A 25,168-nucleotide genomic window follows, 5' to 3' on the forward strand; every position below is an offset into this window, starting at 1 on the left:
TTTAACTCCGTGGATTATTTTTGCCTGTTTTTGATGTATTATTAAACTAACAGCCAAATACCAGCAAGGGTAAAACTAGTCTAAGAAATTTAGGCTTACTGGCTTGCTGCAACAATGGAGGGCACCTCAGAGGAACCACAGAGTGCATCTTTTAAGAAGAGGGAGTGTGGAGAGCTTTACATATAGGCTTTGGCTTATATGTAAATTAAATTTAATTATATTAAATCTGAGGAGAAGCTAGTGGGAAGTGGGGATCAGCTCTAAATTGGTTGCTGTCGTGAGGTGAGGGCAGTTTAGCAGTTAGGTATCTCAGTAATGTTTGTTCAGCAGGTGGGGATAGCAAAGCAGGGTTGGGACATCATTAGTAAAAAGCCAGCAGTTACTCAAGAAGGTCATCGTGACATTTTACATACGTAGCATAACCTTACCCTTGGGAGAAATGTGTTCTCTTTGCAGCAGGCTTTATCTGGTGTCAAATAACAGACACCACATATGGCAGGGCTGTCTCCATCTGATTTTTTTAAAATTTGTTTTTGCTTGTCTCCAGCTGAATTTTTCTTCCCATCCTGGACTAAAATTTTTCTCATTTGGTATAAATAAAATCAAAACAGTATGTATTTTCTTCCGTGTCTGGCTTCTTTTCATTGAGCATTTTGTGAGACTTCTCACTATTGTGTGTAATTGTGGATTGTTGGCACCCAGTACAATATTCCCTGTGTGAGTATACCACAGTTTAACCACTCTGTTGTTGATGACCATCACGGAGTTCTTCAGGTCTTGGTTCTGACAGTGCTGTTATGAACATTCTAGTACATTCCTTTAGACGAATATATGGGCCCACTTCTGTTGGGCATATAACGAGAATAAAATTGCTGGGTCATATTGTACGCATGTATTCAGCTTTAGTAGATTCTGGCAGTTTTCCAAAATGATTGCTTCAATTTATGTTCTCAGCAGCAGTGCGTGAGAGTCGTCGTGTCTGCAGATCCTCACCAGCGGAGGTATTATCTGCTTCTCTCTTTTAGCCATTATGGTGGATGTGTTACACTGCATTGTGCTTGGAATTGAATTTTCTTGATGACTAATGAAGTAGAATATTTCTTCATCTGTTTATTTTTTATTTAGATATAGTTTGTGAAATGCTTAAGACTTAACCATTTTTCTACTGAGTTGTCAGCCTGTATTAATTTGTATGTGTTATTTACATATTCTCAATATAGGACCTTTGTCAGATATAAGTATTACAAATATCTTCATCCATCTGTGGCTTTCCTTTTATTAATACTATCTTTTGCACAGGGAATATTAATTTTAATGTGTTCCAATTTAATATTTTTTTTCTTCATGGTTAGTGTTCTTTGTGTCTTTTTTTTTTTTTTGCCTGTTCTTAGGTCAAGAGGTTATTCTACATTTTCTACTAAGAGTGTTTTAAAAGTCTTTCTTATTTAGATTTGCAGTTCACAAAAATATATTGTGGGCACTGTGATGTAAAGATTGATTCTTTTTTCCTCATACGTTTACCCTATTCACATGGTTTCATTTGTTTGAAAAGAACATCCTTTCCTCGCTGCACTGCTGTGCCACTGTCGTAATTGATTGGAGCTCTGTATTCCTATTGGTCTGTTTATTCCTGGGTCAACGTTATGTCTTAATGTTATGTCTTTTTATATCTTAATACCAGGCAGTATTCTTATTCAAGATTGTCTTAGCTCCTTGCATTTTATTGATTGTAAAATCAGCTTGACATTAAAAAAAACAAAACCCTAATGGGATGTTATTGGAATTGCTTTAATCAAATTTAAATCAATTTTTTAAGAGTTGACATCTTTTGATATTGAGAACATAGTATGTTCCATTCATTTATTTAAATCTTTAATTTCACTCAGTGTTTTGTGGGTTTCAGTGCTATCATATTTTCTTTTGTATTTGTCACTGGTATATAGAAATACAACTGGTTATGTATATATTGATCTTGTCTCTGGAGACCCTGAGTAATTGACTGTTATAAAATTTGTAGACTCGTTCGGATTCTGTATTTAGACAAATATGTCATTTACAAATGAGTTCATTTTCTTTCTTTCCAATTGTTAGGCCTTTTATGTCTTTATCCTGCCTTATTGCACTGGACCTGACCATATATTGAATAGAAGAGTTGGCAGTATCCATTCTTAGGTTACTTCCTCTTTCTGAAAGAATAATGTCAGTAATTTACCATTAAGTATAATGTTTGCTGTAGTTTCTTAAGGTGGGAGTTTATTTAGATCATAGATTTGGGCTTTTTTTCTTATCTGAGTATTTAATGAGCTTTAGCTGCATCCCTCAAATTTTGAGGAATTTTCATTCAATTCAAAATATTTTCAAATTTTCCTTATTACTTCCTCATTAGCCCATGGCTCATTTAGAACCGTTGTTTAATTTCCAAATATTTGAGGATTCTTCAGTTCTTTGTTACTGATTTCTAGCTTAAGTCTGTTCTGGTGACAGAACATAATTTGTATGATTTTAATCCTTTTTATTAACTTTTTATAGTCTATAATATGTGCATTTGAAAAGAATGTATATTGCCATTGTTGGGTGGAATGTTCTATAAATGTCAGTCCAGTTAATTGATAGTGCTATTCAAGTCTTCTATATTTTTTTCTGTCCACTTGTGCTACCAATTAATGTTCAAATCTTACTATAATTGAGAATTTTCCTAGTTTATCAGTTTTTATTTCATGAAATTTGAAGCTCTGTTCTATGTATGTTGGAACGAAAACATAGCTGCTTTACTGTTGGACTCTCAAATGCCAGAATAGGTTTCTCCCTTGGGACCACTCGCTTTCTGCAGAGAAGAAAGTTCCCATCTCTTGCCTGGAAGGTAAATCCACATAGAAAGCAAATAGCACCCATTTGATAGGTAAGAATTGCAAGCACTGGAAAAGTGAGTCCCACATACTCTACAAATGCTAAATAATCTGTAACCTAGATCTTTTGCTATGCTAGTAATAGAATTATCAATTGAATATGATGGGTAATTAATGAGACTATCCAAAAATCTCAGTTCAACTCAGTAAATACTAATAAAGCATCAAGTTAGATGAACCCTTGAACTCTGAAAAGGAACCATTTTTCAGCAATCCTAAGACACAGTTTTTATTTTCACATTTCTGAAACAGGTGTGCTTTAAAATTAATGGTATGTAATTTAATTGCTTTTTTTTTTTTTTCATAATCCATGGTATCTTAAGATCTGATGAAATGTGACCTATCTCCTGTTGTTCCTCCTGCATCTTTGTGCGTGAGTCCCTCTTTCTCCAATCTGTTGGTTTCCTCAGACTTCCTATAATCATAGAAATGCTCCCCAAGGGCTTTGATCACATTTCAGGAGGAAATGTGTAAGAGAGAACAGTAAAAATTAAACATAGTTAAAAACACTGATAACTCAAGGTATATATAAAAGGAAATTTAGAACAGTCTGATTTAATACTCACTTAATACTTAAAAAAAAAAAAAATTTTTTTTTTTTTTTTTTTTAAGACTTGATGAGAGTTCAGACCTATCCTCTGGCCTTACTGTGTAATGAGTCCCAAACCCATTACCAAACCCGTTGCCATCGAGTTGATTCCAACTCAGTGACCCTAGAGGACAGAGTAGAACTGCCCCACAGGGTTTCCAAGGAGCACCTGGTGGACTTGAACTGCCAACCTTTTGGTTAGCAGCTGTAGCTCTTAACCACTACACCACCAGGGTTTCCAAATGGGTCCTAGTGTTACTTATTTGGCTCCAAATCCCCATTAGATTTATGTATTACCAGCCAATTAGAAGACACATGAAATAGAAAAGTCAAATCCACAAGAACAGATGTTCAGGCTCAATGTTATAAAAGGGTGGGAGGAACTGGGAGGGCATTCATTGTTTTAGAGATCACTGAAACAATCACCTCATTTATGAGTCTGCCTCATAGTATCCAAGCAGGCAAGGAGGGGTGTTATGCAATGCTGTCATCACCCTAAATCATCCCCACATGTCATGCTTGGAGTTGGAGTCAAATATTCTGGGACCATCTTTTGAAGGGAGGCAAATGTTTTACTCTTTCATTCCATATTAGAGATTAGCTATGCTCCCCCTGATTTAATGGCTTCAATGTATAATACCTCGCCTGCTTATTCCCAGTGAACTGCCTAAGGTTACCTTTGGTCTAGATAGATCTCTCAGTTGCAGTCCCCCTTCCTAAGTTAATAAGGTATCCATATTTTCCCTGTCTGCTATTTTTTATATATGCATACTTGTATTTGGGGGAAAACGGATATAGAATACTAGGCAACCTCTTCAGCACTGCTTGAAGAATATAACCTTTGTTTAGAAAAACTTTTTTTTTTTAGAAAAACAGGGCTGTAATTTGGAGCTCACTGTCTAGTAATTTCCAATTTAGTTATGCATTTGAATTGTTTTTCTACCCTCAGCTGTTGCATGAGCTTCTTTAGTAACTTGTAGGGAATGAATGCCTCACTTTTTGAGGTATCGATCCCCACATCCGTTTCCACCCATAATACCCAAGTGATAAGCCTGGCCTTCCCGAACATACTAAATATAGTTCTTAAAAATCTATGTTAATAAAAAAAGAGCTTTCTTAAATTGCCTTTTTCATGCAGACTTCCCTGATCATTCCAACTAGATAGGCTTTCTTTTTTGCACTTTATGCCTTCCTTGAAAAAAAAAAAAATTTTATGTGATGTAGCCAAATATAAAAATTGTACAAGTAAGTGTCAGATGTCCATAGTGACTTCTAAGGAGGTTAGGGATGCTGTAAAAATTCAAATGACATTTTGGGGGTACTATACATCAAATGGAAATCCTGGTGGCATAGTGGTTAAGTGCTATGGCTGCTAACCAAAAAGTTGGCAATTTGAATCCACAAGGTGCTCCTTGGAAACTCTATGGGGCAGTGCTACTCTGTCCTATAGGGTTGCTATGAGTTGCAATCAATTTGACAGCAATGGGTTTATACATCAAGTATCAGAACCAGAGATAAGCCTGAAATGAAAAATATAAGAAACTTTCCCTTTGTTTTGCTTTGTATAGAACATGGTGAAGAAATTTACAGCAACAAGGCAGAGAAGTGTTGAGAGGAATAAAATATTCTTAAAACATATTTCAGCTTCACTTGACATGTTTCAACATGGTGTATGCACCCTACTTGGCTTTAGTTTGAGGGAGGTCACCTGAGGTGGTGAGGTTTGGAAGTATACGAGTAAATCAGCCATGCCTAGGAAAAAGAACTACTTATATTCCCGAGGAGTTGCTGGGTGGCACAAACTGTTAACGTGCTTGCCTGCTAACTGAAGGTTGGAGGTTTGAGTCCACCCAGAGGCACCTTAGAAGAAAGGCGTGGAGATCTACTTCTGAAGAAAAAGAGCCACTGAAAACTTTATGGTACCCAGTTCTACTCAGACACATGGGGTCACCATGAGCTGGAACTGACTAGACAGCTGGTTTTTATGTTTCTGAACCGTTGCTTCAAGGAGGAGAGAGGGAGGTTCAACGTCATACCAAAATAGTGTATGGGGATGTACTACATTACTAATTTTTTCACTCCTCGTGTAGCTGCCGCCTAAGAATTTCCATGTCCATCATACTACCAGCCACCCCCTCAGCCTAAAACTGGCATATGATACAATCAGTTTAGAGAGAGCTACTCAGGGCCAGAAAGAAGTACAGAAAAACACAAGGCACGTGATTTGAAGAGACATCAGAGTTCCCATTTGTTAGAGAATGTCAGCAAGGGAACCATGTCCTGGTTGGACAAATATAAAGTACTTGTGGTTAGAAATACTGGGCAGGAGTGTAGTTCTAATAACACTGGCTGAATTATAAAGTACAGATGTTTTCACTCTGCATCTGAGGAGTCAGAGCAATCCACTCTTTGTATAGCATAAAAAAAGGTTGGTATTTAAATACTTTTAAAATAAATGAATGCTTTTCAGTGGGGGAGCATATCTGAATAATCTTTACTATTTCTCTCCTTTGTAGACTATAAAGGTAAAAGTGCTGTTAAAAATATTTAACAGTCTTTACAGGACAAGCACTCTGACTGCAGACCTGAGTGGGCTCCCATCATTTAACAGGTATCTTTTCTGTGAACCCGCTGGTGGATGTGAAGGTTGGAACTCTGGCTGAAGCCCTTTCCACATTTGCTGCACTCGTAGGGCTTCTCTCCAGTATGTACTCTCTGATGAATGAGGAGTTTGGAACTCTGGCTAAATCCTTTCCCACACTTGCCACAATGATAGGGCTTCTCTCCAGTGTGGACTCGGAGATGGATGCGAAGATCTGAACTCTGACTGAAGCCTTTCCCACACTCATAGCATTGATAAGGCTTCTCTCCGGTGTGTATGCACCGATGAATATGAAGGTTTGAACTCTGACTGAAGCCCTTTCCGCAGTCTCCACACTTGTAGGGCCTCTCTCCTGTGTGGATGCGCTGGTGGATGTGTAGGTTAGAGCGCTGACTGAAGCTCATACCGCACTCCCCACACTCATAGGGCTTCTCTCCAGTGTGTACTCGCTGATGGATGTGCAGTTTGGAGCTCTGACTAAAGCCCTTTCCACACTTGTCACATTTATAAGGTTTCTCACCTGTATGAACTGCATGATGAATAAGGAGACTTGAGCTTCTTGTGAATCCCTTCCCACACTTGTCACACTTATAAGGTTTCTCATCAGTATGGACTGCTTGATGAATGAGGAGACTCGAGCTCCTTGTGAAGCCCTTCCCACACTGCTCACATTTATAGGGTTTTTCTTCTGTGTGGTTTCTCTGATGATGTAGTAGTTCTGAACTCTGACGAACACATTTATGTAGTTTCTCTTCTGAGTGGATTCTCTCATATGGACGAACATTTGGGCTGGTCTTAAGTATTTTTTTACAGTCATTACAGTTACAAGGTTTCTCACTTGTATGAGCTTTCTGATGACAATAACTAACAAACTGTGATTTACAACCATAAATGTCTTTATGGTTATAGTCAAAGGGATCCAAGGATTCTTTCAACTGGCCGTTTTGGCAGATTGCCTCACCACTGAATAATGGAGGGACCAGTTCTGTTACACCTGACAGAAGTTTAACTTGAAGGCTGTCTGAACAATGGTCCATGGGAGGACTTTCCCCCCATATCACTTTTCTCTCAGTGCTTTCTTCCGTTACAAAGAGACTTTTGCTTTCCTTAGAATCCTGTGGCTCATTCTTACAGAACTTCACCAAAGAGTCTTGTGTGGGCATTTGGCTTGGGACTTTCAAAGACAGATATTCTTTACTTTCCATGTTTTTTAAATCATCACTTTGAAGAGTCACCACGTTCTTATTTCTGGAAATATGAGAAAAAGCTTCTCTCCACCTTTGACAAGGGGCAAGATGTAGGTCTGAGTCTCCATACACTTCCTCCCGGAGAGTCACGGTATAATCCTGACTCCCAGGTACTGTTTGGGCCGTCTTTTCCAAAATTGGCCAGCAGGAAAGCTCTTCATGTAAAAGATGCCTAAGTTCTTTCTCTTGAAGAGTCTCCTCAGAATTTCCATTCAGGTCTCCTAGGGAACAAGAGAATTCAGTGATACAAATGAATAGATTTAAGATTTCAGGAGTGGCTACAGGCTGAAGACTTACTAACTAGGAAGTGTTAAGCTTCTTATCCTTATAGTCATACCCTTTAGGTTAATGTCAGAGAGAGAGAAGGCTTGGGTACATAAGACAGGAATTCCCTGTTTTCTTAAGTGTAGTCAGTAAAAGTATTCCTTCCCTAATCCTGCAGAAGGCTATGAATCCTACATCCTTGTCACAAATAACATTTCATTTCACTTTACTCCATTTTATTTAATTAAAGTTGCATTTAATTGGTAATCTACTCTAACAGGTATTGGGGATACAAGGAGAAAAACTGAAATCCTTTTACTTAACAAGCTAGAGCCTGATGGGAAGACACACAAGTATGTCAACAAAGATAACACAATGTTTGTGCTGTGACAGATGTATGCACAGGTGCACTGGATGGGGTGCTTCACCCAAACTAGAAGGCCTTGGAGAAGAGTTCTGGGAGAAAATGACAGAAAGAAATAAGTGAAATGTGGAGAGAGAAAATGACATGCTTAGGAAAATGACAAGAAGCTTCTCATGAAGGATATAATACAGGTAAAAGTGGTAAAGAATGTGCCCTGGAGAGGAAGAGAGGAGCTAGGATGAAGGGCTCGTTGGGTAACACTGAGAATTTAAAGAACAGCTAGTGTGTGCTGTGTGCTGTTGAGCTGATTCTGACTCAGAGAGACCCGACAGGACAAAGCGGAAATGCCCCACAGAGTTTCTAAGGCTGTAATCTCTATGGAAGTAGATGGCCACATCTTTCTCTTGAGGAACCACTGGTGGGTTCGAACCACCAACCTTTTGGTTAGCAGCCAAGTGCTTAACCACTGCGTAACCGGGGCTCCTTTTAAAACTATTAGAGGATTTAAATTAGGAGTAAAGTGACTAACTTTGTGTTTATAAACACCACTGGAAGATAGCAAGACTTTGGGTACAGAGAAAATTACAGATTGAAGGAGCAAATCAGAAGACAAATTATAAAAGTGATGGTCATGGAGAGAAATTAAAAGTACACTGAGGTACCATCTTCCATCTGTCACACAGCCAAAACCTATAAGCCTGAAGACACACATTGCTTGTTGAGTGTAAATTTGAATCACTGGCCCCCAGTCCATTAAGGACATTTTGACAATTACCAAAATCACAAATGTACATACTACTCAGGATTCCCGTTCAGGGATTTTAGTCTTCAGATTTCCACGCATAGCTGTGAAACAACGTTTACACAACATTACTCACTGCAGGTTATCTGCAGTAGCAAATGACCAGAACCAGGTAGAGAAGAGTTAAGGACACAGAAGAACTTTTCATTGTGCACTTTTTTAACCATGTAAGTGCGTTTGCTTTTAAATTAAATAAATAGCTGTGTAAACATATTTCGAAATATGAAAATAAACACCGTAAGGAACAGCTGAAAGGATTAAAACTGATTGCTTTTGAGAAAACAAATGTGGCATGTGGAAGACCAGAGCAGGGACTGCTGGTTTTTGTTATAAGCTTTTTGACATGATACTTGGTTTACCTATGTGAATGTATTACTTTGTTTACAAGTTTTAAAAGTAATGGCAAAAAAAGGAAATATAAAAGAAAAACAGTGTAGTTTGGAGCAATTAAATTATGAGGGGGGTCCAAGTTGTTGTTAAATGGTCAAAGGATTTTGCTTCGATATCTGTACTGTACAACACGTGGGAACAGCTAGTGGTTGTAGAAACTGCAGGTATATGAAAATCAACAGGGAAGGAATTTATTAATGGTAGGTTTTATAAGTAGCAATGAAACTAGTATTAGGTTTTTTTTTTAAAATATTTTTAAAATAATATAAAAAGTGAGTTGGTATTATGAGGAGGAAATAGTGCCATAATCAGAAAAGGAATCTTTCTATAGGGAGTTAATCAGACATAAAAAATCTCTACAATGTACTACACAAAACAGCAGGTTGAAAAATGCATTTGGTAGAATCCAATCATTTTCACATACATTTGTAATGTACACATGTATGTATGAAGTACACAGAAAAAACAGGGTACACAAAATATTATTACTGATTTCATGTTGTATTTCTGTGTTGTTTGTATTCTGGGGACTTTTTATATCTTATTTGCATATACAAATACGGGACAACTATGTTCAATTTTGTATCAATAAAAGTGAAAACCTAAAGCACAGCTTGAAACTGGAAGCCCACATCTTACTTCATTTTTTTCCCCTCTGTGAATCCTTCTCCACAAAACAGCCTCAGTGATACCGGGTAAATCAGAGCACCAAACCAAAAAAACCAAACCCATTGCGATCGAGTCGATTCCGACTCATAGAGACCCTATAGGACAGAGCAGAACTGCCCCATAGAGTGCCTGGTGGCTTTGAACTGCCAAACTCTTGGTTAGCAGCCATACCTCTATAACCATTACACCACCCGGGTTTCCAATCAGAGCATGACACTCCCTTATTCCAATGGCTTCCCAATGATCTTAGAATGAAATCGAAACTTTTTACCAATGCCTTCAATGCCACAAATGAGCCAGGCCTTCCTTACCACTTCTTCCCACTCGATTCTTCCCAGATACTCCCTGTGTACTAGCCACACTCCTTCTTCCAGGTCTGAGGGTCTTCCCTTGCATTAGTCCCTCTTCCTAGAATATTCTTCCCCTCATTAGTCACCTGCTTAATGCCTATTGGTCCTTTAGATCTCAGTTTGCCACTTTAGAGGCTTTCCCTGAAACTCTCAATGACACACATCACCTCATCCCATCACATCCCTTCATTATCCCAGAGTTCTGCAGTACCCTTTGTAGGACTTACCAGATTTAGAGTATGTTTACTTAATGTCTCTCACACAAGACTGTAAAGAAATATTTCTCTGCTAAATTATTAACAATTATTAAATACTATGTACACAAAAATGGAAGTATTAAATACATTGCTTTCCCTCCAGGAACCTGGCTGGAAACAAGGGAAATAAATCAGAGTCACAGATGCACTGGTTTAAAAACAAACAAACAAACAAACAAACAAAAGCATACAAAAGAATGTGCAGACGGAAAGTTCTAAGAACAAGGGGTCAACTGAAAGGAGCGATCAAAGGCTGCACACAGGAAATGGACTTTGAAAAAATCTTAAAGAACAAAATTAATCAGGAACTAGAGCTTGGAATAATCAAAGACTCCAGAGCAAGGAAGCATGGAGGACCTTTGGAAAATAGACTGCAGAGGTGGGTAAGCTTGGGAGCAGAGGACAGCGCTCTCTAGGGCACAACACCTCCAGAGCCAGGCAGAGAGTTGAAGTGCTCTACGCCAGCGACTAAGGGTAATTCCAGTTTTATCCAAAATGGTGTGTTTAAGGAGATGCATCTACTTGGAACATCTGCTTTGAGCTTGAAAAATGATGTCAACAAACCTGGCTAATTTATACCATAACTCAAGCATTAAGTGGATCCATTTTAGGTTGTTATCTGTGGGAATTAACAGTGTTAATAAATTTAAAAGAATTCAAAGCCAAAAAATAACTGGTAAGAGATTTGGATACACTGAACATGGGGAGAGAGAAACCTAATAGTGGCCTATTTCTAGGGGGATTGGAAGAAGAACTTTAATTCTGACAGAAGTGGGAATATGGGAAGGGAAGTTAAAAAGGAAAATAAAATTTAAAATTCCAAACACACTAATTCTGAAGTGACACTGGATATTCAAGTGTATATATCTTAGCCAAGAAAAAAACAAAAGGAATAGAGTTTACCAGAAGGATGGGAAATAGAGACACTAGGGTTATTAAAACAAAGGACAGGCGAAGCCATTTAAATGTACAACAGCTCTTCAGAGATGCAGACAAGTGTACGTAGACAGTATTCATTCTCAACCGGGGAACTACTAAAGGCGTGGAAACTGGTTCGAGGGGAGGCACAAAAAGCTGTCCTATTAGAAACGGTCTGTGACCCTCCAAAACTCAATCCTGCCTGACAAAATCTTATTCCTTAGCATTTAGTCTCTCTCATTAGGGAGAACTTTGTGTCCTTGGGCAGGGGTGGGTGATAATTTTAAAAAAAGGTTGAGAAACACTGGTATACAGTAATGGAAAAGCAAAGGGCCCATTTGGGATTTTTACAGACACAGAAGCTAGTGAAGGAGCAGGCAAAAAGAATAAGAGAGAGGCTGGGGGAAACAGGGAAACTAAGATTTCGTATAAGTCAAAAAAGAATACCAAGAGGAGGTCAACACCATCAAAACCATCGGAAAAATTAGTAACACTAAATACTCTGAAAGAAAAATTAAAAGTGGAAAAAACTCTGAAATGGAAAAAGCTCAGTGGTGACCTGCAAGTCAGTCATTTTTGGTAAAAGAGAAAAAGCACCAAGTGTGTGTCAAGAAAACGGAAGCGCATGACCTCACCAGTGGAGGTCATCACTTCACTTAGTAGAGCTCTCTCACTCCCCAGCTCGGTGGAAAACAGCGGCCGGAGGGAGCCACAGCCACTGAGGGGCTGAGCCACAGCCCGCACTGCACTGCAGCAGGAAAAACCAAAAATCGGAAAGCCACTATCACTGGGTCTTTCTCTTTAGGCCTTTATGTATGTATTTTACTATAAAATGGCGATTTCACACGGGTCAACCTAGTGGGTATACATGCATTTTCCTATCTAATTAAATACTCTTTATCACCATATTTTTACAGTCATATCTTTTTCTTTTGTATGATCCACCATAATTTAATCAATTTTCTGTGATACATTTGGTGAATAACTTTTTTTTTTTAACTATTTTAAAGAATTTTATAATGACTATCTTTGTTCATAATTTTCAGTTGGAGTTACTGAATACTTCCTTAGGATAAACCAAAACCAAACCCACTGCCACTGTCCAGTCCATTCTGACTCACAGCATTTTATACCCCTTTTCTATCTCTAACGCACCAGCATTGCCTCATTTTTAGGAGGAGAGATGGATCGATCCCTGAATGTGTAAGAAAAGAAGCACTAGAAGGGACGGAGACTAGATACTGCAGATCGGGGAGACAATGAATATAAAGTCCAAACAGAGATGGTACACGAACGTGGGGAAAATGTAGGAAAAAAACAGAGTACAGGCAAGAAGGTGAATGTGAACGGGAAAGAATTCACATTCTTTCACAACCTTCTGAAGATGCAGAAGGGAGAGTAAGTGGCTAAGAGGCAAAATAGTAATGCGGAAGCTACCCTAGAAGCCCCAGCTTTCTCCACAGATCAGAGAACTTCAAAGAGAACTCCCTGACTGGTATTTTCTTTTTTTCTTGTGCTTTAAGTGAAAGTTTACAATTCAAGTCAGTTTCTCATACAAAAACTTATACACACATTATTATGTGACCCTAGTTGCTCTCTCTACAATGTGACAGCACATTCCTCTCCACCCTGTATTCCCTGTGTCCATTCAACCAGCTCCTGTCCCTCTCTGCCTTCTCATCTTGCTGCCCACGTAGTCTGATGTGTCTTACTTGACCTGAGAAGCACACTCCTCACCAGCATTATTTTCAGTCTTATAGTCCAGTCTGATCTTTGAAATGTTGGCTTCGGGAATGGTTTTAGTTTTGGGCTAACAGAGAGTCCAGGGGTCATGTCCTCTGGGGTCCCTCTAGTCTCAGTCAGACCATTAAGTCTGGTCTTTTTACTAGAATTTGAGATCTGTATCCCACTTTTCTCCTGCTCCATCAGGGATTCTCTATTATGTTCCCTGTCAGGGCAGTCACTGGTGGTAGCTGGGCACCATCTAGTTCTTCTGCTCTCAGGCTGATAGAGTCTCTGGTTTACGTGGCCCCTTTCTGTCTCTTGGGCTCATATTTTCCTTGAGTCTTTGGGGTTCTTCACCTGAATGGTGTTTTAAAAGGGATTCCTCTTCCATGGATCAGCCTGAATTTGTAACTTGGAATGATGCCTGACTCTCTCTGGAGTTCATTCTCCACTGTGTAATAATCTTTTACCTTGCTCCCCCTGAAGGATCACATCTGGGAGATACACAGGGCTTGGGTGATTACATGGAACGCAAAATCAGTCCCAAACTCTGGCTTATAATGGACAAACCAGGTATAGTTTCTGAGACAGCTTAGGTAAAGCTACCATTGTCCAGTTCTTACCAAATAAAATTCTTTAGCTGCTTAGAAACATCCTTTTGTGCCAAAAAGAAATTAGAAAACTCTGACACCTGAACCACAGCCCCTGGGGCCCCACCACTGTTTAAAATTGAGGAAACAATGACTCCAATGGGTAGGTGTCCAGACATAGATGTTCCTACCCACCGAAACCAAGTTCCTGTAGTTTTCCAGCATCACATCTCTGAACAGGTTCCTCTGAGCAGGGTTCAGATGACCCCACTCCTCCTTGGTGAAGTCCACAGAGACATCCTTGAATGTTACTGGTTCCTAAAACATTAAGCACATTCCTCCTCATCCAATAACCATCTGCACAAATACCACGGGAGGAAGGTGACAGTGGGTAGCACTGGGAAAGGTAAAAAGGGTCTATGAGAAACATGAAGTTCAGGGAACTGAATGATCAGTCAGGTTTTATTAGGAAATCTTTCCTTTCTTATCTACTTTGCAACTTCCATCCAAATCCTTCCCTTTCCGCCCATAAGCTGCCCAAGATCAAGCTATCCAGCTACTGAGTCTTTCCTTGTCACTGTCATCTCATGATTATTGCTTAGATGCCCTTTCTACCCCATTCCTATCATTATCCGGACAACCCTGTCAGCCAGGAGAACAATTTGTCCCACACTCTAACCTTGCATTTCTTAATCTTCATAGTGCCATTTCATCAAACTCCGACCACCATAATCAGGGCCATTATGTGGAAGCACTCTACTTTTGAAATACTAATCTCTTAATATCCTGTACCTTAAAAATATCTTCATTTTCTTTATGTTCTTCCCCTCCCACCATACCTGTTCCATCAAAATCATCATTCTCTAACCCTCTTTTTTTTTTTTCTCCCAGCCACATTACATTTTTTACCTTAATTTTTTTCCTCATCGCATCAATCATGTCTTTTCTTCTTCTAAACTAAGACAATCAAAGTGACTCCTAGGATTCTGGCTTGAGCAATTAGGTGGGTCATGCAGCTGTTTACTAAAACAGAGAGGAATAAGGAATAGGGAAGAGCAGATATTGATGAGGATTGTTGAGGGCGAGACAAGAGTTCTGTCTAAGGCCTGTTAAGTTTTAAGTTCCTTGTAGACATCCAAGTGCAGATGTTAGATGGGAAGTTGGATACGTGACCTAGATGCCCATCAACAGATGAATGGATAAACTGTGGTATGCACACAAATGGAGTATTAAACCCCAAAACCCACTGTCAAGTCAATTCCAACTGTTAGCAACCCTATAGGACAGAGTAGAACTGCCCTATAGAGTTTCCAAGGAGCGTCTGGTGGATCTGAACTGCTGACCTTTTGGTTAGCAGCCGGACAACCCACCTAAGTGCTCAAGCCAAAATCCTAAAAGTCACTTTGATTCTCTTCCCTCTTCCTCACATTTAATCCATCACCAAGTTCTATCAACTATCTACCTCTAAAACACATCTGAACCTATCCACTTCTCTCCACTGCCCGTTACTATCCCTATGAGTTCCAGCCATCATTACCTCTCACCTGCATCAACCTCCTAATTTGTCTCTGTGTCCACTCTTGCTTCCCCCACCCACAATGAATTTCTATACAACAGCCAGGGTGATCTTTTAAAACACAAATGAGGTCAGGCATGAAACCCTCCAAAGGCTTTTCAGTACACATCGAGTAAAACCCAAACTCTTCGTTCTGGCCAGCAAGGCTTTACAGATCCAGTTCCTGCTGCCTCTCCAAATCCAACTTGAGTCATTCCTCTCTGACTACCACATTTGGCCTCAATGGCCTTGAAGGCCCTTAAACCATATCAGACTCATCCCCAATTTAGTGTCTTTGCAGTAGCTGTCCCCTTGCCAAGAACGCTCTTCTTTCAGATTTCACATACCTGGTTCCTTCTTAACATTCAAGTCTCAGCTGAAACGTTACCTCCTCAGAGAAGCACTTCCTTGGCCATCTAATCCACAGTAAAAAAAAAAAACAAAAAAAAAACCCTGTTGCCATCAAGTCAATTCAAACTCATAGTAACCCTACGGGACAGAGTAGAACTGCCCCATTGGGTTTCCAAGAAGCGCCAGGTGGATTAGAACTGCCTATCTTCTGCTTAACAGCTGTAGTTCTTAACCACTACACCACTAGGGATTCCATAATCCACAGTAGCACCCAGTAACTATCACTTCTCCCTATTTTAATTCTTCATACTGCTTATGCCTTATCTCATTTTATTTTTGCTTTCTTATTTATCGTCTATCTCTCCCCGCTAAGATGTAAGTTCACTAAGAACAATGCTGTCTGATTTATTCACTGCTGTATCCCCAAGACGTCAAGCAGAGTCAGCCACATAAAAAATGCCAGACTCACTGCCATCGAGTCAATTCTGACTTACAGAGTAAAAGTGCCCCACAGGGTTTCCAATGCTGTAAACCTTTACGGAAGCAGACTGCCACGTCTTTCTCCTGTGGAGTGGCTGGTGGGTTCAAGCCGCCAACATTTCGGTTAGCAGCTGAGCACTTAACCACAGTACCAGCTGGGCTCCTTAGCCCCATAAAAGGAGTTCAAAATATTTATTCAGTTAACTTCAGAGTGAGTCTGGTTCCCTCTAGGGTTCAATAGGATGGAGCAGCACTTCTCAAACCACCTTTGGTGAAGGACCAGTTTTTTATTTTTTAAATTTCTAGTATGTTACAGACCCATACTTTGGTAAAATATAATTTAAAAAATTACTTAGAAAATAAAAACCCAGACACAAGATGCTGACGCTAATTTTTAACAATTAGATTCAATAGACAAAAAAATAAGTTATATTGCTGTAAATTTTTAAACGCTGACTCTCCACTTCTGTACTTACTTCTTTGCACACTGGTGTCAATCGGTTTGTGGACTGACACCAGTCAATAGATCACAGCACACCTTGCAAAGCAGAGTGACATAATATATGCAAAACAACTGAGTCAAATGAAGCCAAGGAAGTGCCCACTAACCTTTAGAAGGCAGGGCTGTCTCTTTGGCACATTGGATTAGTTGAAACAGCTTAGGCCTGAAGCTGAAGAGGCACCACTCACTCCTTCCTCTCTAAATTGAGGACAAGCAGGCCTGCCCTGCAGGAATGACGTGATTTACTCGTATAGTCACAAATGGAGAAGGTAAAAATGAGGGAAAGCGGCAGTTTCTCCCCAACCTCTCCTTTCAAGGTCAAGAGTTTCCACTGTGTCTGAGGAAGTGTGATGAACGACTGGCCAAAAAACAGCCTGCAAGTTCCTGAGCAAAGGTGAGAGTGAGAGGTAGAAGTGGAGGTGCCTGCCTGAGAGCTCCATAAACACAACCCTTCATAAAACATGGCCCACTGAACACCAAGCAACTGGATTAGCTACTCTTTTCAACCAGATCTTTTCCTTCCTACCTCAGAGAAAAAGGTTTCTTTCTCTCCAACACTAATTTCTCCTTAGACATTCTATTTTGAGTTACATTTTGTGCATGATGTGAGGTATGGGTCTGGTTTCATTTTTTTTACAGATGGATATCCAGTTATTCCAGCACCATTTCTTAAAGACTGTCTTTTCCCCATTTAGCTGATTTTGGGCCTTTGTCAAATATCAGCTGCTCATATATGGATGAATTTATGTCTGGATTCTCAATTCTGTTCCACTGGTCTATGTATCTGTTGTTGTACTAGTACCAGGCTGTTCTGACTACTGTGGTGGTATAATAGGTTCTAAAATCAGGTAGTGTGAGGCCTCCCACTTTGTTCTTCTTTTTTAGTAATGCTTTTTTTTTTTTTTTTTTATACTTATCCAGAGCCTCGTTCCCTTCCAAATGAAGCTGGTGATTTGTTTCTCCATCTCATTAAAAAATGTCATTGGAATTTGGATTGGAATTGCATTGTATCTATAGATCGCTTTTGACAGAATAGACATTTTTACAATGTAAAGTCTTCCTATCCATGAGCAAGGTATGTTTTTCCATTTATGTTGGTCTCTTTTGGTTTCTTAATGTCTTGTAGTTTTCTTTGTATAGGTCTTTCACATCTGGTAAGATTTATTCCTAAGTATTTTATCTTCTTGGGGGCTACTGCAAATGGTATTGATTTGGTGATTTCCTCTTCGATGTTCTTTTTGTTGGTGTAGAGGGATCCAACTGGTTTTTTATGTTTATCTTGTATCTTGATGCTCTGTTGAACTCTTCTATTAGTTTCAGTAGTTTTCTTGAGGACTCTTTAGGTGTTTCTGTGTATGAGATCATGTTGTCTGCAAAAAGAGATACTTTTACTTCTTCCTTACCAATCTGGATGCCCTTCATTTCTTTATCTAGCCTAATTGCTCTGGCTAGGACCTCTAGCACAATGTTGAGTAAGAGTGGTGATAAAGGGCATCCTTGTCATTATTTCTTAGACATTCTAAATTCAATCCCTTCCTCTTTTTAGTCTATTAATTATCTTTTTCTCCTCTATTTTTAATTCATCTTTTACCTAGACATCAAAAACAGTAGTTTGGATTGGCTAAGACCCCTCTGCCTCAACAATATTCAAATCTAATCAGAGCTTGTCCGTTCTGTCTCCTAAATATCCCTCCGATTTTACCTCTTCATTCCCACTGCCTTCATCTCCATTCCTCTAGGGCAGGCCCTCACCATTTCTTACCTTTGTTGTTGTTAGCTGCCATCTAGTCAGCCCTGACTCATGGCGACCCATGCACAATGGGACAAAACACTATCTGGTCCTATGCCATCCCGTGGTAGGTTGCGGACGAGACTGTTGTGGCCCATGGGGTTTTCACTGACTGATTTCCAGAAGTAGATCATTGGGCCTTTCTTCCTAGTCTGTCTGAGTCTGGAAGTTTCACTGAAACTTGTTCAGCACTGGAACAACACACAGGCCTCCACTGACAGACGGTATGCTGTGCATGCGGTACACGGGCCAGGAGCTGAACCTGGCTCTCCTGCATGGAAAGTGACAGTTCTACCACTGAACCACCACCATGCCTCTATTCTTACCTAGACACAGTAACCACTTATCAAGTCTTCGTATTATGAGTTTTGCCACCTTTCGATCATAAATCAGGCAGTTATTAATTTTTTAAACAACTGAAAAAAAAAATTAGCCCCTTCCCTGTTTGAGATTCCACAGATTACAAGGTAGGAGGAATCCCATGCTAAGAATGGAAAGGATATATTGATACTATTAACTTTGTAATAGGTCAAAAATTCTGAGAAAGGGTATGATAATGAAACAAATGAGAGCAATCAGTATGACAGGGAAAGGGAGAAAGGGAAAGAAAATAGTGCTCCTGCTAAAGCAGAGCAAAGCTAAGACCACAAGTATCCGAAAATGAATAGTTAACCCTGGTATTAAGGGAGCTAATGGGTCACCCCAAGGCTAAGCTCAAGGGAAAAGCGGACTCACTATCCTGAAGGCCAACCAAGCAGGAAGGTCACACAAACATCAGTTTTCCATTTCCACCCAACAAATTCCCAGCTCCTTAGAACTACATACAAGTTGTCATCTGGCTTTCAACTTCCCTTCCAGACCTCGTCCCTGCTGGATCTACCAATTTCCTTAGGGGTAGGTAACAGTAATGCAGAAGGCAGGAGGCATCTTGACGGAGCTGCAGTCAAACTGGATGACCTGTACTAGACCAAACATGTCTGGAATACCCCTTTACACACTGCTTCTGCCCTGATTTATATTTCTCCCATTCATTCTGGAATTCTTTTCAATGTTAGGACAATCAACAACTCACTCCATTTCTGAAGCTTGAGGTTGAGTTAGATGCTTCCTTCTTTTCTGAGATTTCACGGCCTCTTTCACATACCTGTACTACAGCTATTAAATCAGTCTCCCTAATTAGCACTAAGATTCTAAAGGCCAGGGGCCATGCTCAATCTTAAAGCTCCACAGGGCTACGCTCAATTCATCTTCAAATTCCCAAAAACTAGTACACCTGACTTAGAATCTAAGTTATAAATATTTATAAATTTACATTAAACTTAAATTAATAATGAAATGATATAACTAAAAACAATCTAAAGATAAGCAAACCCAACATCTTCATTTTACAGATGAGAAAACCAAAGTTCATAATGGTGAAGTGACTTACTCATGGTCGCCGGAGTAAGTGGGATGGGTTAAATTGGGATTCCTGCCTTTCAGTAGACTCAAGGACAATGTCTGATACATAGAAAGCACTCAATATTGACAAAATAAATTTCTTTAATTAAATTTTACAAGATATTATTTAACATATAGCAGGATCTCAAAATTTATTATACCAGCAACCCTCAACTTCATTAGCAGTGAATAAATACCTTTATTGAGGAATAAGCAAAAGAAAAGAAATGAAAATATATTGAGCACAGGGCCTTACTCATGTTAGTCCTCAATTACTCTCCAAGGCAGAGGTGCCATGTTCTCAGTATCTTGAGTCAGCTTACTGACCTGTTGTGGTTTTTAGGTGCCATCAAGTTGATTACAACTCATAGTGACCCTATGTGGCAAAGCAGAACTACCCCATAGGATTTTTATGGCTGTAATCTTTACAGAAACAGATGGCCAGGTCTTTCTCTTACAGAGCTGCTGGGTGGGTTCTAACTGCCAACACTTTGGTTAGCAACCGAGCACTTAACCATTTGTACCACCAGGGCTCCTTTACTGTCTTCTAAAGTGATCTTTTAAGAGTCTATGGTCTCTTGAGGAGTGTATTGTACTCCCCAAGCAAAAAGATGGCCTTTGTTGGTGGTGTTGTTAAGCACCAACTTTTTTCTTCCTCGAAATCCAGCCTGACATTTTATTCAAATAACTTCTAGTGTATGATCTATTCAGATATGGAAGAAGAGAGTGGAGTTTGCCCACAGTGCTGCTATCTGCAGGCAGCACTTCCTTCAGTTCTCTTAAGAGTTAGGGCTCTCCTTTGTAAAATGCCAGCATTCAGGAAGAGACGGCACTGGCTGACCCCTTCCATCTTAAACATTCTGTGATTCTAAGTGCCAATCCTGAGGTAACTTTCTTAAAATGGTTTTTTGGAAGCAAATGAAAAAATTTTTTGAGTCAGAATTGACTCGACGGCACTGGGTTTTTTTTTTACCCATTAAGTATGCAGATAGGTTGGTGAAAGGAAAAACAGCAACAAGAGCATAAAAGATGAATAACCCATTTTACCTGTTATGAATTGAATTGTGCCCCCCAAAAATATGTGTTGTAAATCCTAACCTCTCTGCCTGTGGTTATAATCCCAATTGGAAATGGGTTGTTTGTTATATTAAGAAGACAGGATTAGTGTAGGGTGTGTTTTAAGTCAATCTCTTCTGGGATATAAAAGAGGTTAAACAAGCAAGGGAAAAGCAACAGAGATGGGGGAAGAGATATGCCAAGCCAAATGAAGATCACCCAAGAACAGAAGCTCAGAGACAAGGACCTTCCCCCAGAGCCAACAGAGAGAGAAAGCCGTCCCCTAGAGCTGGCACCCTGAATTCAGACTTCTAGCCTCCTGAAATGTGAGAAAATAAATTTCTGTTTGTTAAACCCACCCATTTGTGGTATTTCGTTACAGCAGCACCAGGTTAACTAAGATACCTATCTTACAGTCTCTTACAGCAAGAATTTAGAGATATTTTACAATAAACGCAATGAATCTTTGGATGTACAAATATCAGTGGGATACAAAGAGAATGAATTTTCCCTTTAGTAGATGTGGAGAGGGGCCTAGGAACTTTATTTCTGAAAAATCACCACAAATGATTCTGATGCACAGCTGGGTTGAGCAGCACTTCCAGGAGTGATTTTGTCACTATTGTGCTGTTATTTAACAAACTTTCAAATGTTTTAAACTTTTTTATGTGTAATAAATGCTTACCATTAATGTGTGTGCTTTTTGTGTACATGTAATGTGCTCATAGACTGTAAGCTCCTTAAGAAAAGCACCATATTTTAAAATTCTGTTTGTTTCCTTGAGATTAATTAGTACTGGTTTGGGCATGTAATAGTTTTGCATAACTCAGAGTGTGAGTGAAATGCCTGGCAGAAAAAGGCAGGCTTTGAGAGAGACGATCAGGTAAAGATCTTCTGTGGAGTATTTCAATAAAAGAGAACATTCCCAGTGCTCTTGGGATTAGCCAAGTTCATGGAGGCTGGGTGGGGGAGTGAAAACAAACGTGGAATTTTATGTCGCAGATACAGAAGCAGATCCTAGCGACATCATCTGGTAGCTATACGCCCTTAGCATGTTAATCTCTCTACACCTGTATTTATTAAATACCACATGCCTCACACTGCAGTGTGACAATTAAAAGAGAAAAACAACGCACGGTACAGAGTCGGGACATGACACCAAACAGGCACTCAATAAATGATGTCTTTTCTTTAGCCCAGGAAAGAACAGTTCTGATCATTCTCAGAAGGCATTTTAGGAGAGAAGAAACTCGAACTCACCTGAAACTTGGTCATTTCCTCCTTTCAGGGAAAGACAGAGCTCTGGAAAGGCAGAGTTAGGGAGGGAGAAAAAGCCTTGTGAAACCAAGTCTACCTTGCAGGACACACTAGCTAGGCAGGCAAGGTTGGGGCCACAGTTACCAGCTCCCCCACTGATCCCTTCTCCTGACGCCCCACTCTGCACCTCTCTCACTTCTCTCCACCAGGTTTTGGACCTAACAGGCCAGGTCTCCCGGCAGGCCCCTGAGAGCCGGTACATTCTGCAGACCCTGCAGCTACGTGTCCGCTGCCTCCGACTTTCTGGTTTCTGCCCTAACGTTCTGTTCTAGCAGGAACAGTAAGAGCTCCCGGGCAGAAGCATCGCGGGGTGGCATTCCCTTCCAGGTAGCCTTCCCTGACCTCCTTCTCAGGAGCCTGACTAGTTTCTGGAGCCTCTGATGTAACGTCACTTTAGCGAGGACAGTGCTGTGGGGCAGATGCCTCTCGGAAGCTCCTCTCTGACGCCCAACACCCACCAAAACCTCCTTGGAATAAGGTCAGTCACCGGCCCCGACAGGCCGCGCCGCCGTGGCCACCTACCAGGGCCCCAGGCTGGCCAAGGCCAGGGCTCAGCCCGGCGAGCGGAGGGCCCCGCGGAGCCGCCGCCCGCTCCCAGGCGAAGGGCCCTCGCCCACGTGTGACCACGGCCCGGCCCGGGAGGTGCAAAGGCTCGGCAGCCACGTGCCGCCACACGTGCGGCGGCCGGAACGCGCCCGGCTGCCCGGTGCCCGCGGCCCAGCCCCACTCCCGCGGCCACGCCCACATCCCGACCCGACGACGACTCCCCTCAGCCGCGCCCGCGTCCACGCCCGTCTCACCTCCCACGTGGAACCCGACACCGGGAAACGCCGGATTCCGGATACGGACCCGCGCCCTCCCCGAGGGCCCCGAACTACAAGTCCCAGAAAGCCGCGGTCGGGCCAGCCCACTTCCGGCCCCTCTTGGCTTTGAGTCCCGGGCTCCGCGGGCGGGTGCCTGACGGCGGTTTCCGGCCTTCCCGCGCGGCTCTTAGCGATGTTTGCGCTCGGCGGCTAGTTCGTGCAAATTATTTTTCTGGTTTTTTATTACAAAAGATGTATTTTGAGAATACTTACTAAATTTTTTCATTTTATTACAGTACAGCTGTGGGGAAAAAAGAATGTAAGTATCACCCGCAATTCTTTATTTACCTTTAAAAATACTTTGAAATAATTGCTTACAGTTAAATATCTCTCATCTTACCTCCGAAGTTCATTCATTTAACAAATATTAAGGGCCTACAGTGTGCCAGGAGCTGTTCAAGACGCTTACACAAAAATCCCTGCCCTTGCGAATGTTAAATTCTGTGGGAAAGACGAGCCATGCATAAATGTAACAAGTGGTATATAGTGTGTGGGAGCCCTGGTGGCCCGGTGGTTAAGAGCTCCGCTGCTAACCAAAAGGTTGGTAGTTCGAACCCACCAGCCGCTCCTCGGAAACTGTGGCTGAAGTTCAACTCCGTCCTATAGGGTAGCTGTGAGTTGGAATCCACTGGCGGCGCTGGGTTGTTTTTTTTTTTTTTAATATAGGGCGTAGTAAAGTGATAACACGGTAAAAAAAAAAAAAAAAAAGAGCTGAGTCAGGGACTTTAGCAGTGCTGGTGTGAGTGTGTGTAGGTGGGGAGGCGGTTTGCGATTTCGAATAGGGGTCACAGGAGCAAAGAAAGACTGAGGAGGTGAGGGTGTTAGGGGACACTCAGCAGTCACATACACGGACATATCTGTTTATACATAAATATCGATATATTTTTTTAAACAGAAGATGGGGTCCTGTCATATATCTGGACCTGCAGTTTGCTTTTTTAGTTCAGTATTACCGTGTATCATGGGACACATCGTTTTCGTTGTTCATGACTTCAAGGGAGTGGCAGCATTTCCATTTACTTTATCTCTCCCGGAGTGACACAGAGGTGCCCATTTGTTTTTCTCTCAACTTCTTCCTTTCAAATTTATCCTGGGAGTCGGGAGCGGTTGCCTGGATCTCTCCTCTATAGCTACCTGCTTCCTTGGTGTAGCAGTTTCCTGTTGCTGCGGTAACAAATGACCACAGATTGAGTGGTGTCCAATAACACATTTATTCTCTTACACTTCTTCGTCTAGCAAGGGAGAAGACAGTATGCCAGCTAAAATTTTCGTTTTGTATGTGTCCTTTAACAAATTGAGGACAATAATTAGCATGTATGTGCCAAATACTATACTTTTATTTCATGTAATCGTCCCATGCATCCTAATGAGCCAGCCAGCGTTGGGTGTTGCGATTTTTTTTTAAGCCACTCATAGATATTTAGTGCCTTGGTTTCACTTTAGTGAGCTGTTTGTTCTTGTCTTTTTGCCTGTATTCTAACTGGATAGCTTTTATTTTTACTGCGGGGTTTTGAGAATTTTTTTTTATATGTGAAGGTAAGTCAAAAAGTATTGCTACAAACTCATAGAAACCTCTATTAAACAAAAATATCAAAATGTGAAGCTGCTGTTTCTCAACACATCCTCCATCTAGGTCTATATGCTTCTGAAGGTGGTGTTTCTATCTCTCTAATCCTTCCCTGAGGAATTCTGCACTCTCTGATTTACATAACATCAAAACGGCAGTTTTGGTATATTCAAGGGACTCAGTGTTCCTTTTTAATGTTCTTTGAGTTCTTTGAGTCTGAAGGGGCAAGATCAGGGCTGTAGGGTGGATGGGATAAGGTTTCCCAATGAAATTCTCATAGGACAGCCCTTGCTGCCCTTGAAGAATGGGCAGTGCATTGCCATGATGGGAAAAAAATTTCTTGGTGCAACTTTCTTGGCCTTATTCTCACCAATGCAGTTTCCAGTTCTCTTAAAACTTCTTCATAATAAGTGCCTGTGATCATCTTGTGTCCTTTAAGAAAATCTGTGAAGATTACCCCTTGGGAATACCGAAAAACTGTTGCTGAAACCTTCTGAGCAGTCTTCCCTCTCTTGGTTCATCTTTGAGGTCTTACCAACCTTCCTTAAAATGATCCATCTAAAAACTTGTTTTAT

The 25,168-nt window shown here is 40.7% G+C and overlaps 2 protein-coding genes across 6 annotated transcripts in view; one reads left to right on the forward strand and one right to left on the reverse strand.

The window, feature by feature from the left end:
- Positions 1–1,354: 1,354 nt before the first annotated feature.
- ZNF239 (zinc finger protein 239) lies at positions 1,355–22,708 on the reverse strand. 2 transcript variants are annotated; one of them, XM_023547140.2, is made up of 2 exons: positions 22,107–22,708; positions 1,355–7,565 (listed from the first exon to the last, which is right to left on the reverse strand). In XM_023547140.2, the coding sequence occupies exons 1-2, from the start codon at positions 22,363–22,365 to the stop codon at positions 6,100–6,102; spliced, it is 1,725 nt and encodes a 574-aa protein (XP_023402908.1). In that variant the 5' UTR covers positions 22,366–22,708; the 3' UTR covers positions 1,355–6,099. The 2 variants fall into 2 exon arrangements, with proteins under 2 accessions (XP_023402908.1, XP_023402909.1); XM_023547141.2 differs by lacking the exon at positions 22,107–22,708 and adding an exon at positions 13,869–15,568.
- Positions 22,709–23,026: 318 nt separating this feature from the next.
- ZNF485 (zinc finger protein 485) overlaps positions 23,027–25,168 on the forward strand; it is a 33,453-nt gene continuing 31,311 nt past the window's right edge. For 3 of the 4 annotated variants that reach the window (XM_064269810.1, XM_064269811.1, XM_023547142.2), the window contains exon 1: positions 23,082–23,285. The gene's annotated coding sequence lies outside the window, so the exon portion shown is untranslated. Of the gene's footprint in view, positions 23,286–25,168 lie in introns of all 4 variants that reach the window. The other variant, XM_064269812.1, reaches the window with a different exon arrangement.

Source organism: Loxodonta africana, chromosome 16 (genome assembly GCF_030014295.1).
Source record: "Loxodonta africana isolate mLoxAfr1 chromosome 16, mLoxAfr1.hap2, whole genome shotgun sequence".
Taxonomy (NCBI): Eukaryota; Metazoa; Chordata; class Mammalia; order Proboscidea; family Elephantidae; genus Loxodonta; species Loxodonta africana.